The following is a 14,953-nucleotide window of genomic DNA, read 5'->3' on the forward strand; positions in this document are numbered from 1 at the left end:
GTCATTCTTTAAAAGTGTGTGGGAAAAATGTGAAAGAGTTTTAAACTATAGGTTAGAAAATCCCTCAGATGCTGTAAAAGGAGTTTAGAGTCTCTTCTGGATAGAGTTTGGAAAAATAAACTGCTCAGAGAATTGTGGACAGTAGGAATTCTGGCTCATATGAAGAACAGAAAAATACCATTATGGGGAGATGGGCTAGAGGCTACTGCAGTATTAATCTGACAAAGAGTTTAGAAGCATTTGATCCTATTCTGAAGACTTCAATGTGGCTGACTTTACATGTAATAAACTAATGGGTTGGGAACAGGAAAATTTCATATTGGAAAGAACTAATTCATTAAAATAGTTGTTGTAAGCTGCCTCTCTTTTTGAAGTCTAAAATGAAAAAATCACATGACACTTTATACTGAAATATGAAAGGAAATGTGCAATTTATCAAGGAAAACAACATGAATAAATGTAAAGTCTAAGAAAGGCATGTTCTGGAGAAGAGGCTATGACTGTTTCAAAGAAATCCTTGCTCTGAGCTGAGTGGAATACTAGGAAAGCTACTCACAGTACAACCTAACTAGGACTCCAGTGTAAGAAATGCACATTTCTTTGAAAGGAAGGAGCCTACACTGAGAATTCTGCCATGAGGTTCTTTCCAAACAAATACCCAGGGAAATATTTCCAATGATTCATAACCAATAGACAAAGATAATACTGCTGATTTGCCCAATGAGTCCAATTTCCACACAGAGATGGCAACAGAATGGAGAAGCATGATCTGCTATGGTGCTTGATCTCCAGGTACAAAAGATACAATGTTGTAAATACTGTAGAGTGTGATTTTCCATTTTCAGAGAGCCCCTGAGTGAGCACAATGCGTGCCAGGTTAGGATTCTCTGATAGGAAACGTTGTGGTTCCATTACATGAACTCTGGAGGGGTGGCAGAAGTGAAAGGCAGTGAATGCATGGCATTCAAGGAATTTAAAAAATATTAGAGATAAGTGTTACTGCATAAATAAAATGGCTATTAACCCCACAAAAGGCTCAGGGAACACCAGAGAAATGGGAGAAGAAATAGCTGAAAAGCATAAAGATGAATAAAAAACAGCTGCTACATTTTATCATTCAGGCAACCCTTGGGTTTTGCAAGAATTATCTCAAAGCAACTGATATGGCCTGTGCTAAAACTATAAAAGACAATTCTTGTCAATAGTCAATCATGGATCAGCCATAGGCTTGAGGGCCATTACACCTCTCCACTGAACAGAGGGCTACTGGTGAATTTGGAAAAAAGGAATATGCATTATCTTTCATTTTATACCCAAGAGTAAGCTGCTAGGGGCTAGCGAGAAAATTTTAAAATGTGGTTAAAAAAAAAAAAAACAGTCTAGGTAAAATGAGTGTCCACAAAGTAAAACAAAATACCATGTGTGCTAAAGGAATATGTAGTTAGGACAAGAAGTTGAAAGGAATGTGAACTTGAAGAGAAGATAAAGACACTGTGTATGGTAACTAGTGAACAAACCTGACCCTTTACCCTCTATATGAATTTCACAAAGCAGTAGTGAAAGGAAATGATTTGTCTTGGTTTCCTGATGCCATCAGAGTTGCTACTTTGACTCTACAATTCACATGACACATGGACAACACCTGTTGTAACAGTTCTCACTAACTTCTATGGAAGTGTGTTTCTGATTGTTGGTAGATAGAGCAGACACTGCAGTATTCTGGTTTCTGGCTCCTTTCCATTTTAATTTTCTTCTCTCTTGGGTTGTCTCACAGTCTAGAAGGTTGGTTCTACAGTAACACTTTGAGACTCTACAGGAAATTGATAAGACTTTAATACCTTCTGTATCATAGGGATTTCCCTTGCTGAGCTTCACCAAACAAGTCAGTAATTGCAAATCCCTGGGTTTGTAGAGAGAACAGTCCCAATGTTACAAGGTGATGAATTGCAAGTGTTGTTGAATTCCTTGTCATAGTCATGGCAGAGACATTGCTGTCTTGAAATCCCAACCACTGGCATCCACACAGGACTTCTCAAGATTATTCCCAGAAACATTCCATCATGTACAGGAAAGAGGGATACTAGAAAATCTAGGGCAAAAAAAACTAAACAAAACTGTTTAGAACAGTGTTTAACATCTTAAAGAATGTACATAATGTGGTTTCTAACATTTTTTATGGAAAGAAAACCAGAAACAACAAAATAAAATTTTCCAGTATGTCATCATCATGTCAAATGTGTGAGCTGGTCCTCTTCTGTTAGATGAGCATTATAACTTTACCAGTCAGATTGAAATTAGTCAAATTCTCATGAAGAAAGCACGAGTTAAAGATAACACCAGACTTCAAATATAGAAGAGCTGTACTGCAAAATAAAGATGCAGAGACCTTGTAAAATGTGTGATCCTTCACTAGCTTAAACAACCTGTTTTGAAATTGTGGAAAGGAATAATTGAAAAAAAGATTTGCTCTTTTGTCTTTTGTGACATTTGAAGTTTAAGTTATTAGCCAACTGTAATTTAAGAAGTAATCATGGTTGTTAATGTTTTATAAATTGTTTGTTTTTACATAATTCCTGTTATAATTTGTACTTCTTTTTGTGTAATTCACATAATATTAGTTCATGCATTGGGTAGCTTTTTGTTTCTTTCACAAAAAAATCAAAGAAAAATTTAAGAGAGGTAACTTTTCAATTTCTCTTATGGTTTAGGGCACTCATTCCAGGACTTCTTGACCCTCTGCCTTTATGTATGACACAGGTCTGAAACATGGGGTAAGCACATTTTGGAGTATTATAGTTATAGTAAATTAAAATTTTCAATTTAAGGAAGTGATCTCCTATACCAATGCATTCAAGACTACTTCCAACTTTCTCTTCTAGCAGGTTCAATCAATCAATGGGACTTCTTAAAACTGAGAAGCTTTTGTAGAGCAAATGAGACGGTCAACAAGGCAAAGCGACAGCCTACAGAATGGGAAAAGATCTTCACCAACCCCACATATGATAGAGGACTGATATCCAGAATATATAAGGAACTCAAGAAATTAGACATCAAAACGACCAACAGTCCAATTGAGAAATGGGCTTTAGAATTAAACAGAGAATTCTCAACAGAGGAAACCCAAATGGCTGAAAGACACTTAAGGAATTGCTCAACATCCCTAATCATCAGGGAAATGCAAATCAAAACAACTCTGAGATACCACCTGGCAGAGTGGCTAAGATCAAAAACACTGAAGACACTTGATGCTGGAGAGGATGTGGAACTAGGGGAACTCTCCTCCACTGCTGGTGGGAATGCAAGATTGTACAACCCCTTTGGAAATCAATATGGCACTTTCTTAGAAAATTGGGAATCAATCTCTCCCAAGATCCAGCTATACCACTCTTGGGCATATACCCAAGAAATGCTCAATCATACCACAAGAGCACTTGCTCAGCTATGTTCATATCAGCATTGTTTATAATAGCCAAAACCTGGAAACAACCTAGATGCCCTTCAACTGAAGAATGGATAAATAAATTGTGGCACATATACACAATGGAATACTACTCAGCAGAGAAAAACAATGACATCATACAGTTTGCAGGCAAATGGATGGATCTAGAAAAAAATCATCCTGAGTGAGGTAACCCAGACTCAGAAAGACAAATATGGTATGTACTCACTCATAGGAAGATGCTAGATGTGGAACAAGGATGACTGGACTGCTACTCACATCACCAGTGAGGCTACCTGGAAAACGGGACCCCAAGAAAGACACAGAGAAATGGATGAGATCTACATGAACAGCCTGGTCATGAGTGGGAACAATGAAGGGCGACGGTCGAGGGAAAGAGAGTGGGAGATCCCAGCTGGATCAAGAAAAGAGAGGGAGAACAAGGAATAGGAGACCATGGTAAATGAAGACCACATGAGAAGGGGAGGAAGCAGAGAGCTAGGGAGGCCCACAGAGATCCACAAAATACCCCCGCAAAAGACTGCTGGCAATGGTCGAGAGACGGCAGGAACTGACCTACTCTGGTGATGGGATGGCCAGACACCCTGATAGTCGTGCCATAAACCCCATCCAAGGTCTGAGGAATCTGGATGCAGACATCCACGGCTGGGCCCCTGGTGGAGCAGTGAGAGTCCTATTAGTGAGAAAGAAGAGGGTTTATATGAGCGAGAATTGTTGAAGCCAAGGTTGGATAAAGCACAGGGACAAATAACCAAATGAATGGAAGCACAGGATCTATGAACCAAAGGCTGAGGGGCCCCCACTGGATCAGGCCCCCTGAATGGGTGAGACAGTCATTTGGCTTGATCTGTTTGGGAGGCAGCTGTGCGCTGGTGCCGGGTCCTGGGCTCGTTGCATGACTTGGCTGTTTGAATCCTGGGACTTATGCAGGGACACTTGGCTCGGTCTGGGAGGGGGGAATGGACCCCCTGGACTGAGTCTACCAGGTCAATCCCGGTCCTCGGGGGAGACCTTGATCTGGAGGAGGTGGGAATGGGGGTGGGCTGGGGGGAGGGGGAGGGGGGCAAGAAGGGGAGTACAGGGGAATCTGTGGCTATTAGGTTGAACTGAATGGAGTTGTAAAATAAAAAAATAAAATAAAATAAAATAAAATTTTTTTCAATTTAAATAAATAATTAATTAATGGGAAATTACTTAGCATCCATGGATCTTAAGGAAAAACATTCAACTGTATCTAAGTCTAACTCTAATGTATTGGTGTTGTTGATATAAAATATTAATATTACATTATTATTAACATCAATACAAAAAGGGCAGTATAAAAATGTTCAGTGTTTTGGAATGCTCAGTGTCTACTGGTAAGTATTAGTTATATAATGTCTCATGTAATATTTCTGCAGATCTTACCAAGGGTCAGTTACATGAGATCTATCTTAGGCTGCTGTGGGATTTAGCTCAGGAATAACTCCTGGGAGTATGTTGACTGAATGGTGCTTATGCATCTTGAAAAAACAAACAGCGTATCCTTTTCCAAAGTAGAGGTTAACTCTGTTGGTTTGGCAAAGAAGAGTCTCAGGAAGGAGAAGGATGAGATTTGCTCCAAATTCTGATGTAAGAGACTGGGAGGGATTCCAGATCTTAAACTAGGAGCTGAAGGACACCAATGAATTCTAACACACAAGTAATCTAAGAGTTATTTTGGAAGTTTCTGAAGAAATAAAGAATGAAGATTCAAGTTTCTCATGGCCAGACAAATATGTTACCATTACAGAAACCAGGGTGAACCTAAACTGGAAAGCTGAGAAAGGACTGGATTTTGGAGAGAGCCTGAGTTGAGAGGCTAGGAGAAGTGGAAGGAATCCCAAAGGGGAGGATGTAAGAGGAGGAGTGTATAGAGGTGGAGGATCTGGCAGAGATAGAGATAAGGAGGTGGGAAAAGAGGGTGATGTTTGGAGAGTGTGGCTAACCATGGCAGTCAAGATATAATACAGTGTGGCTCTACTTGCATCCAATAAACCTTGAATCCTCTGCTTTGCTGAAGCTCCAGCTACATATTTGAGCAGACCATGGGCAAAACCCTGTGGATCTCACTGATTCTACAGGCCACCTTTATCCTGCTCCTGAACTCCAGTCATGCAAAGAGAAACACCACTGATATAAGAATCCAATATACATCAGTATATATTCCTAAGCAATTTGCATTGGATATCATCAACATTATTTACAATCTCCGCAGCAATAGCACATACCTCAGCAAAATAATGAGCGACAAACTTAAGGTGAGTACTTGTCCTAGCATAAGAAACAGTATGGAATTGTCCATATGAAATATTACCCTTCTTCCTACCCTCAGCACCTTGTTCAGTCTTGCTGCAATCACACCGATTGTACAATGTAAAACATTCTTTCATTAATACCCATAGCCCAAGGAAGGGCTCATCAGATTATATATTGAAGAATGCATACTTCTAAGTGTCCATGGATTTTTTTTGTATTTATAACTAAGTCTTCGAGGATCTCCTAAAGGATGCTCACCACTGGTTAAGCAGGAATACTAGGCAGGGAGTTGTACATAGAAAAGCTACTCTCCTAGTGATTCTATGTCAAGGTTCCCACCATCAGAAGGAACCAACAATATAGTTCATGGTTAATAATTAGGTATCTCTTGAGTTAGCTCCCTGGCATAAACACCCAGCATATATCAATGAATTAATGATCATACAGAAAGACAAACAATGACAGTGGTTACTACGGAAGGATAACATCTTTTGAACACTTTTAACATGTATGGGTATTTCTCCCCACAACTCCCCCTCCTCTCTCTCTCTCTCTCTCTCTCTCTCTCTCTCTCTCTCTCTCTCTCTCTCTCTCTCTCTCTCTCTCTCTGAGTACCAGTTACCCAGGTGAATATGTGAATATGTGGAGGTCAGCAGAAACCTTAGAGTCTTCAGATATTTCCTACTATCATATGAATTGTAGGGACAAATTCAGAAATTCAGTCTTGCCAATCGTCAGTAAAAATGGCAAACATTTTTCTCCACTGAGCCCCTTTGACAGACTCTCTTAAATTTCTGATTATTTTTGAGGGTAGATTTCCAGGGACACTGGTTTAGTATCTAGCAGCAAAGCTGTGGATAGTGCATCCATCTTTGTAGTGTTATATGTGGTTAGGTTTGCTTTATCACTCTTGCTGTTGTTATTGCATGGATATTTGGGTATGTATGTTTATGTGTACTAATTTTCTGAATTTCCTTTGAAAAACAATACTCCTTATGGTTCAGACAGAAAATAGCATTCTATATATGATAGTGTGCATTCCAGGAAAATCAAGTATCAGTGTACAGATTCTGATATACTTACCTTTATATACTGTTTGTTGATGCACATGAAGAACATATCAAGAATTGATTATAGTCCCTGTCCCTGCTGCTTAGTTTTATATATGCACCTTGAGGTACTTATTTAACATAGGTATTGAGGAAGGGTCTATCCCAGTGTGGTCAACAACATTTTGTCATGGTTATGTTCAGCCATGATTCTAATATTCAATGATTGTCCCACATGATGATATAAAGCTGTCATGTTGTAGCCTTCTTAGTCTGTAAATATACACTATCATATCCTATACTGAAAGAGCATAAAGATATATTTCAGAGAATAGATGATGCCCTTTCAGTTTGCCATGTAGAGTGATCATCTGTGTGGATTGAATGAAAAGACCAAAGAGGTATATTAAGCAATTCCACATAATGATTTTAAAAACTAGACTACAAACCATCCTGAGGATATTTCTTCCACTCTACGCGTATCCAGTAAATGATATTGTAGAAGGAATTAGGGATTAGAGTCTCAACTCTGAGATAAATTCAGTGTACCCAAATTCTAGGGAAGCAGTTACCCACTGTGGAGATATGACTGCCACATAGACAGTCCCTGTCAAAAAATTCCAGTCAGGTTCTTGACAGATCGGTTTCCATAAGGTATGGTGGCAATGCTATAATGCCAACATATTTCAAAACCAGAGTCAACTTGGAATTAATACTAAATGGAAGTATGTACTCAGTACACATGGATATAGTCACAAAACAGGTGTCTGCTGGTATGTGGATCTCCTTTGTGCCATCCCACGAAAATGCAGAATGACTATCAGGTCATTTCTCCTCTTACAGAGCACACCTGACTTTTTTTTTTTTTTTTTTGGTTTTTCGAGACAGGGTTTCTCTGTGTAGCTTTGCACCTTTCCTGGAACTCACTTGGTAGCCCAGGCTGGCCTTGAACTCACATAGATCCACCTGGCTTTGCCTCCCGAGTGCTGGGATTAAAGGCGTGCGCCACCACCGCCCAGCGACACCTGACTTTTAACTGACTACATATCCAACCTGTCTTGTTTGCTACAGTTTGTTCTAGGCTAGATACTTGTCAACTATGGCAAAACAAGGAGAACAAAGTTGATTATTGGTCAGTGTGTCCGTGAGTCTCACTTAACGGACAGAAAAAGGAGCAAAACACGATGATGAGATCACACCTGGTTCCTTGAGAGGAGGTCTAGTAACTCAGACTGTTTTCCCCAGTGTCCTGAAAAGGTGGATCAAAGATGCCTTGTGCAATTGAAATGGAAATTTTTATCTGTAAATTTCATAAGCAGAATAACTACATTTGTTGAGATATAGGCATATCAACACTGACCTAGAAGGATGGGCTTTCAAAGGCTATACTCATTTGGCATGAAATTTCCCATTACATAAAGTGTCCCAAATTCATCTGTTAATGGAAGTGTGGAGACTGGGTGATGAGAAAAACAGAGATTCCCTGTGGTAAATGCTGGGACTGTCAGTGATGTGAAGGTGAGTAACCAGCCTACAGTCAGCCTTCCAAGACTAAACAAGGATTGCTGCTTTCTGTGCTGTGGTCACCAGGATTATCACCCCCATACCGAATCCCAGAGTTTTTGCTTCTGCTCATAGAAAATCCGTGTTTGCAGGTTAAAGAATGGTTTGTCATACCTATTATGACTGTAATTTGATAAGTCATAAGTGCAGTCATGGTCCCATGACAAGCTGTGTTACCTCCAGAAAAATATTTAATGCATGCTTGTAAACTTGTGCACTAGATTAACATAAATATTATTCTTTTTTCCTGTAGATTGTACGTCATACAGCCTATGGTGGAGTAGAACTAAGACCAACAACATGTTCCCGGGCTGAATCTGCCTTAAATGAATGTCCTTTAAATTTCAAACTTGTTCAGTTTCAAGTATGTATTTAATAATCACCAAGGGTCAGTCAAGTATTCAGAGGAAACTGTTTCACATGGAAATATATAAAATCAAACTAATGCAGTTCTGTGTACTTGTTTATTAGAAGAGGAGTATATGTACAAAGGACTGACTTAAGTTTCGAAGTGTGTTTACCTTGGAAGTCTTCATACTGAAATTACAACACCATTGCAGGGGCACTTTCTCAGTTGAAGGCATTAGTTAAATCACAGCATGAAAAGCTGTCAGGATCTTCCTCACAGAATAAAGCCCAATAAAATGCCAGTGTGTAGCTAGAGTTTTCCGGCCTTGCCCACAGTCAGGACAAATCTCTGTCACCCACCAGTCCCACAGCCGCTCAGACCTAACCAAGTAAACACAGAGACTTATATTGCTTACAAACTGTATGGCCGTGGCAGGCTTCTTGTTAACTGTTTTTATATCTTAAAGTAACGCATTTCTACAAATCTATACCTTGCCACGTGGCTCGTGGCTTACCAGCATCTTCACATGCTGCTTGTCCTGGCAGTGGCTGGCAGCGTCTCCTTCTGCCTTCCTGTTCTTTTATTTCTCCTCTGTTAGTCCCGCCTATACTTCCTGCCTAGCCACGACCAATCAGGTTTTATTTATTGACCAATCAGAGCAACTTGACATACAGACCATCCCCCAGTATAGCCAAGTGCAGACCATCTCAGACACCTGCACTCAGGCCCATGGTCCTAATCATCCTCTATGCAAACCTGCTGGGTAATGCCACAAGGAACCCAAGAAGGGCTCCCACAGGACATACATTAACATCCCACAGCACCAGTGCTCTGCAGTGATGCCCTCATCCCTGCCTTAGTCATGGCTACTTCTGCCTTAGTCATGGCTAACTCTTCTTTTTCCAGTGTCCTTAACCTGTACTGCTAGTTGAGCCTTCAATTTCTGATTCCACTGAATAAACTGTTTCCCTCTTCTGCCCTGGCTTCTTCTTCCGCATCAGCACAACACACCTTGTCTAAGTTGCACAGAAAACCAGGTGCAAGCAAAGTGTGCAGCCATCTCTAGGGAAGATGTGTCTTGTATGCTGTGTGGGTAATGGTTCTAGCAGCTGAGGAGTTCTGGCATGAACCGTGAACAAATAAATACAATCCATAATATAAAGTTACTGCACACATGGAAACTTAGTCCCAGTACAGTAATGAATCCTGTTCTTCTTCTAAAGAATCAACAAGTTATATTTATAAATGGAATTTGGATCCCAGAACAAAGACCATGCAGCATGTTTCTGTCTGAACTGTCCAACTGCCCCTTCAGTGAACATCCGGATCACCAGAAGGTATGCTAATGGTTCACAAAAAAACCTCTACTGAAAGCAGAACATTGTGATTGCAAGCACTTTTTTATGATATCTGGGAATGTTTTTTTTTCATGGTCCATGTTCAGGAGCTGAACATATATTCTTGTGTGGGGAGAGTGTGGAGACAGTTAATAGATAGTCACATTGAGTTATATATATTCCCTCAGGAATAGCACTGTGCCTATAGAGGAGGAAGGATACACCCATGATTAGTTTTTTTCAGTTTATCTGGTAGTTTAGGTTCTGAGAGTATTTAAGGAATATGGCCTATTTGACAGATGGATCAACAGTGGAGATGGTTGCCTGTGAGAAGGGATTCTGTTTCCTTTTAGGTAAACCCATATTACAGACCACACTGCAAATAATTGAGGCAGGTCATTGATGGAATCCCTCTTGCTGACTCCATTCTGTTATTGCCAGCTATTCCCTCAGACCATGGGCTCCTGGAATGCCACACTCTGGGGGCAGTATTTCTCATTCTGTTAACCCTTCCCATGCACTCTCATTTTCATTGTTGCCACCCACTTTACTTCTTCCATGGGACACACTTAGTGGGTTGCCCATGTGATGGAGGTTGATAGGCCCTAGCGCCCAGCCCTCCTGTGCCATACAGGAGGTTGCAGAACCTCATGAGATCTGGAGAGGGTACATGAAATCTGGTTGACTGTATAAAATGAAGTAATATTGATTGATGATTGAACAGGTAAACTGAATGTCCTAAACACAGTAGTTCCTGAAAGGATCAGTGGGTCATTTGTATGATTCTCAGAGTATTCCCTTTCAATTGTAACTTTACTGATGGTTTATCTTACTTCCTGTTTTCAGAAAGAATTGCAGTATTTTTGGATTTCCAAACTATTCTTTTAGTGGGAATATGATTTCCATAAAATTCACCTGCCAAAGTGTCTGGAGGTGTGAGCAAGGCTGCGCTGTGTGACCATTCTTATACACAAATTTCTTGAAGAACTCCCAAACTCAGATGGATCCAACAGCCCCTAGGGCTCTCACTCCATTGTGTAGATGTCAGGAATCCCATCTTCTGCAACCAAGTTGTGCATGTCTGAGAAACTTTCCACTTTTTCTGTTCTTCTCCATTCCTTCATCTTCACCATTGCAAGCCCCACATGGCCTGCCTGTGCTTTGCTCAATAAAAATAGAGTGTGTCTATTGTCATTGGATTTTGATTTGATGCTTTCTCATAGTATGTGGGGAAATGGGATCAAATAGGACATGAGGCAACTCACCCACATTTGTGTGTCAGACATGCAGCATTGCCTGTGAAAGTAAACAGGCTTCAGAACACAAAAAGAACAAAAAGGGGTGGCATCCATAACCCATGTGCACCTCCTTCTGCAGAATAAACAGGGGGAAATGAACCTTGTTTCTCATCCTGGAACCTTTATGATCACTTTGAAAATGATTCAGAAAGTGAAGCATGTAGTCAGTATCACAGATGATGCATGTGTCAACTGAGTGTGGAGAGCTAACACGGTGGAGAGCATGCTTTTTTTCTCAAATAACCACAGGCTTCAGATATAACAGTTAATGTCATCATATGTTTGTGAAAATTTAGGGAAACTGTGTACAGAGTAAATTCTCTCTCTCTCTCTCTCTCTCTCTCTCTCTCTCTCTCTCACACACACACACACACACACAAACACACACACACGCATACACACAAACTCTGTCTCTCTCAATTTCTCTTTATATATATATATATATGTGTGTGTGTGTGTGTGTGTGTATGCATACTTGTGTGTGATAGATAAGGAAAATAATTTGAGACAAGGTGGTAGGACCCAGAACTCTGAGCATCCAACCCACATACCTTGGGCCACTAGGGTGGAAGTGATGTTTTTTTCTTCATATTCACTGTCCAGATAGACAGTGGGCTCTGACTTTCCACATAAAGACTGAAATATGGTAGACTATCTTCCATCTCATAATGGGACATAGTTGCATGTTACAAAATCTCAGTGCCATGAGGTTGCCAGATGAAATGATTACCTAATTTGTTTTAGTTTAATAAAAACATGGGAGTCAGAATTTCAGATAATTATTTGAAAAATTCAAGGAAAGCAGAATAATTGGCTGACCCTCTCTTAATGTTTTTCCTGAATCCCCCACAGTAGAAAATCCCCAGAACTCCTCCTCATCTCTTCCTGTTCTGTCTTAGTCCCTTCAAAATCCTTCAAGTACTTTATGTCTAATCTTGGCATCCAATTGCTGACTCTGTCCTTTGATTCAAGGTTGCTTTATTGGCATGGTGGATTGACTGTATGGACAATTCTCCTGAAACAGTACCACCTTGGTTACAGGCAACATTTTAGTGCCCCATATGGAAGACTTGACCTAACATCCTCATTCTCACAGTTCTCTCTCACTGTCTTTCCTTCATTGCAGGGCAGAGGGAAGAAGCACTCACACTTTGCCTGCAGAGACCATTTCTTTAATCTACTTTAGGTCCCAGTTACTTTAGTAAGTTTTCCTGGGGACAGTGTAGAAAAGCCTGATTCCAAGTGAAAGCAGGTGGTTCTACTCTGAGAGGTACTGGCCAGGAATTCAAAAAATTCAGAGTCTGAACAACAAGGGTTATCATGAATGGACATCATCCTCTTTTATGATCCACTTCTTTTGAAGTCTGTAAGCCATCCTTTTATATTTATGTAATTTATCAAAAGTTCTTGATATCAGGAAAAAGAAATCCAAGTTGAGGCCATTAGATCCTCAGACTTGAGTCTGTGATTATAAATTAGGTTGTGGGTCTTGGTCTACCAGCACCATTTCACAACCAATTTCAAGTGACAATGAAACTGGGATGCTAGAAATCCCATAAAGCAAGTTCAATGACCATAGACTTTTCCTCAGTCCAATTAGTTTTTGCTTTAAAGAAAATGATGATTCAGAAGAATCTTCCTGCTCTTGACAGGGGATTATAAGGAGACTTCACACATGAAGAGGAACATCATGGAACATCTTTGTGTATAGATGTATGTATGCACTGAAAGAAATAATGTACTATATATTATTACACATTTGATACTTATCAAAATGTGTTAGACACATAGGTAAATGCTGATAGTATATTTATATATTAATAGTTGTTCATGATCTGAGAATCCAGAGGGAACATTCAGATTCAGTTCCCCTAACCGACTCTCACATCACAATCACATCAGATAGTTCTCTCTCTCTCTCTCTCTCTCTCTCTCTCTCTCTCTCTCTCTCTCTCTCTCTCTCTCTCTCTCTGTGTGTGTGTGTGTGTGTTTGCTGTATAAACACTTGTGCATACAAATATGAATAGAAGAGGATAAGCTGTGCAGAGGCCAGAGATAAACATCAGGTGTCTTTCCTGGTTGTGCTCTTTTGCAATGAAATAAATTGTCTCCTACTGAACACACAAATTATCTCTCATCAGACCAGTTAGGCAGGATGGTAAAGTTGCTCTAAGGATCCTCCTGTCTGCTGACCTGTGGATTGTACTATTTTGTTTATTTTATATACGTAATGATGATGTGAACCAAGGTCCTAACACTTGTATGTCAAGCAGCAAACAAACTGAATGATTTCTGCAATTACCAATTCACTTTTGACACTACAAATATGAAGATTCCCTTCACCAGGGAGCAGTTGGCCATTCATGGGGAAACACTATTTTAGTGTCCTCTAGCTCTTTTCTATCTTGTCATTTTCTACTGCAAGATGAGGTCATATCCTACAGCTTCAGGCTCAGTCTCTCAGGATATATTTTCAATCACATGCTAATTACTATCACCATAAATTAGGGTATACTGTCCATCTTTTAGGCTCTTACTTATATGCTTAAGCTGCTCACAGATTGAGCAAATAATTTTTTGTTTAACCAATATCCATAGGCATATTCCGGGGATATGAGTGAAATATCATGCGCAATGGGCTAGGTCATAGCAATAATTATACAACCACAAAAAGCCAATTCTTTGGACCTTAGTTTACCATTCCACTCAAGAATTATGTTTGAACATTCCTGTTGTATGCAGTGCAAAATAAAATTAAAGACAATGTAAGGGATACAGGTTTTATAAAATATTTTACAACCCAAATTTTTATTATTCTGGTATTTTGAATAATTTGCAGATGAAAGTTTTGCCAGCAAAAGAAGAATTATGGAGGTTGCTCAAATTTGAAGTATCTATGGTATTTTTACTAAACAAGCAAAAATTCAGTTCACCCCTACTGGATAATTCTGTTTTCACAAAGTATGTCCTGCTGTATGAAAGGCAATTTCATAATATTTCATTCTTGGAACAAGTTTCAAAACTGAAACCCATTCTCTTGAAAACTGCCAGTGAGGATTCTGAAATATTTGAACTCCATGGTGGTCTCTTTAGGTATTCTTTTGACATCTGAATGGTCCTGTCTGCTTTGGGACTTTTAAGGCAACATTATCTATCTTTACTGTAACTGTAAACTTCATGTCTGACATAGGCACTAGTGAAAGATAAATCTGAAGTAGATTTCTAAGATGACTGGATATATTCTAGGACTTTCCTCTCTCTGCTCTGTTCATTAGACTAGACTCAGAGTACCTTCATTGAAGTCCTTAAATAAAGAATAAAGATTTTCCCATGATGCTGAAGTGAGTCTGAATCACATATCAAACTCCACAGGTAATTTCACATCTCTTACTGTTTACATGACTCCACAGTGATGTCTTATCTGAAGATTTTATCTCCCCAAGGAGTCCAGATGGTTTATTGACACCTTTTTCCACATGTCTCTCAACCATACTACTTTAATCTCTTTCCACGAATTTCAAATATCATAAATGGCTTCAAGAGTGGTGATTACTCTACTTTGAGTATTTGCATATGTTACTGGATGTGTGATTAGTTAAGGCTAGGAAGATGAGGAAATT

The 14,953-nt window shown here is 39.6% G+C and overlaps 1 protein-coding gene across 1 annotated transcript; it reads left to right on the forward strand.

Annotated features, from left to right (window-relative positions):
• Window positions 1-5,526: 5,526 nt before the first annotated feature.
• LOC143272654 (cystatin-related protein 1-like) lies at window positions 5,527-11,529 on the forward strand. The gene is made up of 4 exons (XM_076568426.1): window positions 5,527-5,739; window positions 8,603-8,713; window positions 9,922-10,035; window positions 11,413-11,529. The coding sequence occupies exons 1-4, from the start codon at window positions 5,527-5,529 to the stop codon at window positions 11,527-11,529; spliced, it is 555 nt and encodes a 184-aa protein (XP_076424541.1).
• Window positions 11,530-14,953: the final 3,424 nt, after the last annotated feature.

Source organism: Peromyscus maniculatus, chromosome 4 (genome assembly GCF_049852395.1).
Source record: "Peromyscus maniculatus bairdii isolate BWxNUB_F1_BW_parent chromosome 4, HU_Pman_BW_mat_3.1, whole genome shotgun sequence".
NCBI classification, from domain to species: Eukaryota; Metazoa; Chordata; class Mammalia; order Rodentia; family Cricetidae; genus Peromyscus; species Peromyscus maniculatus.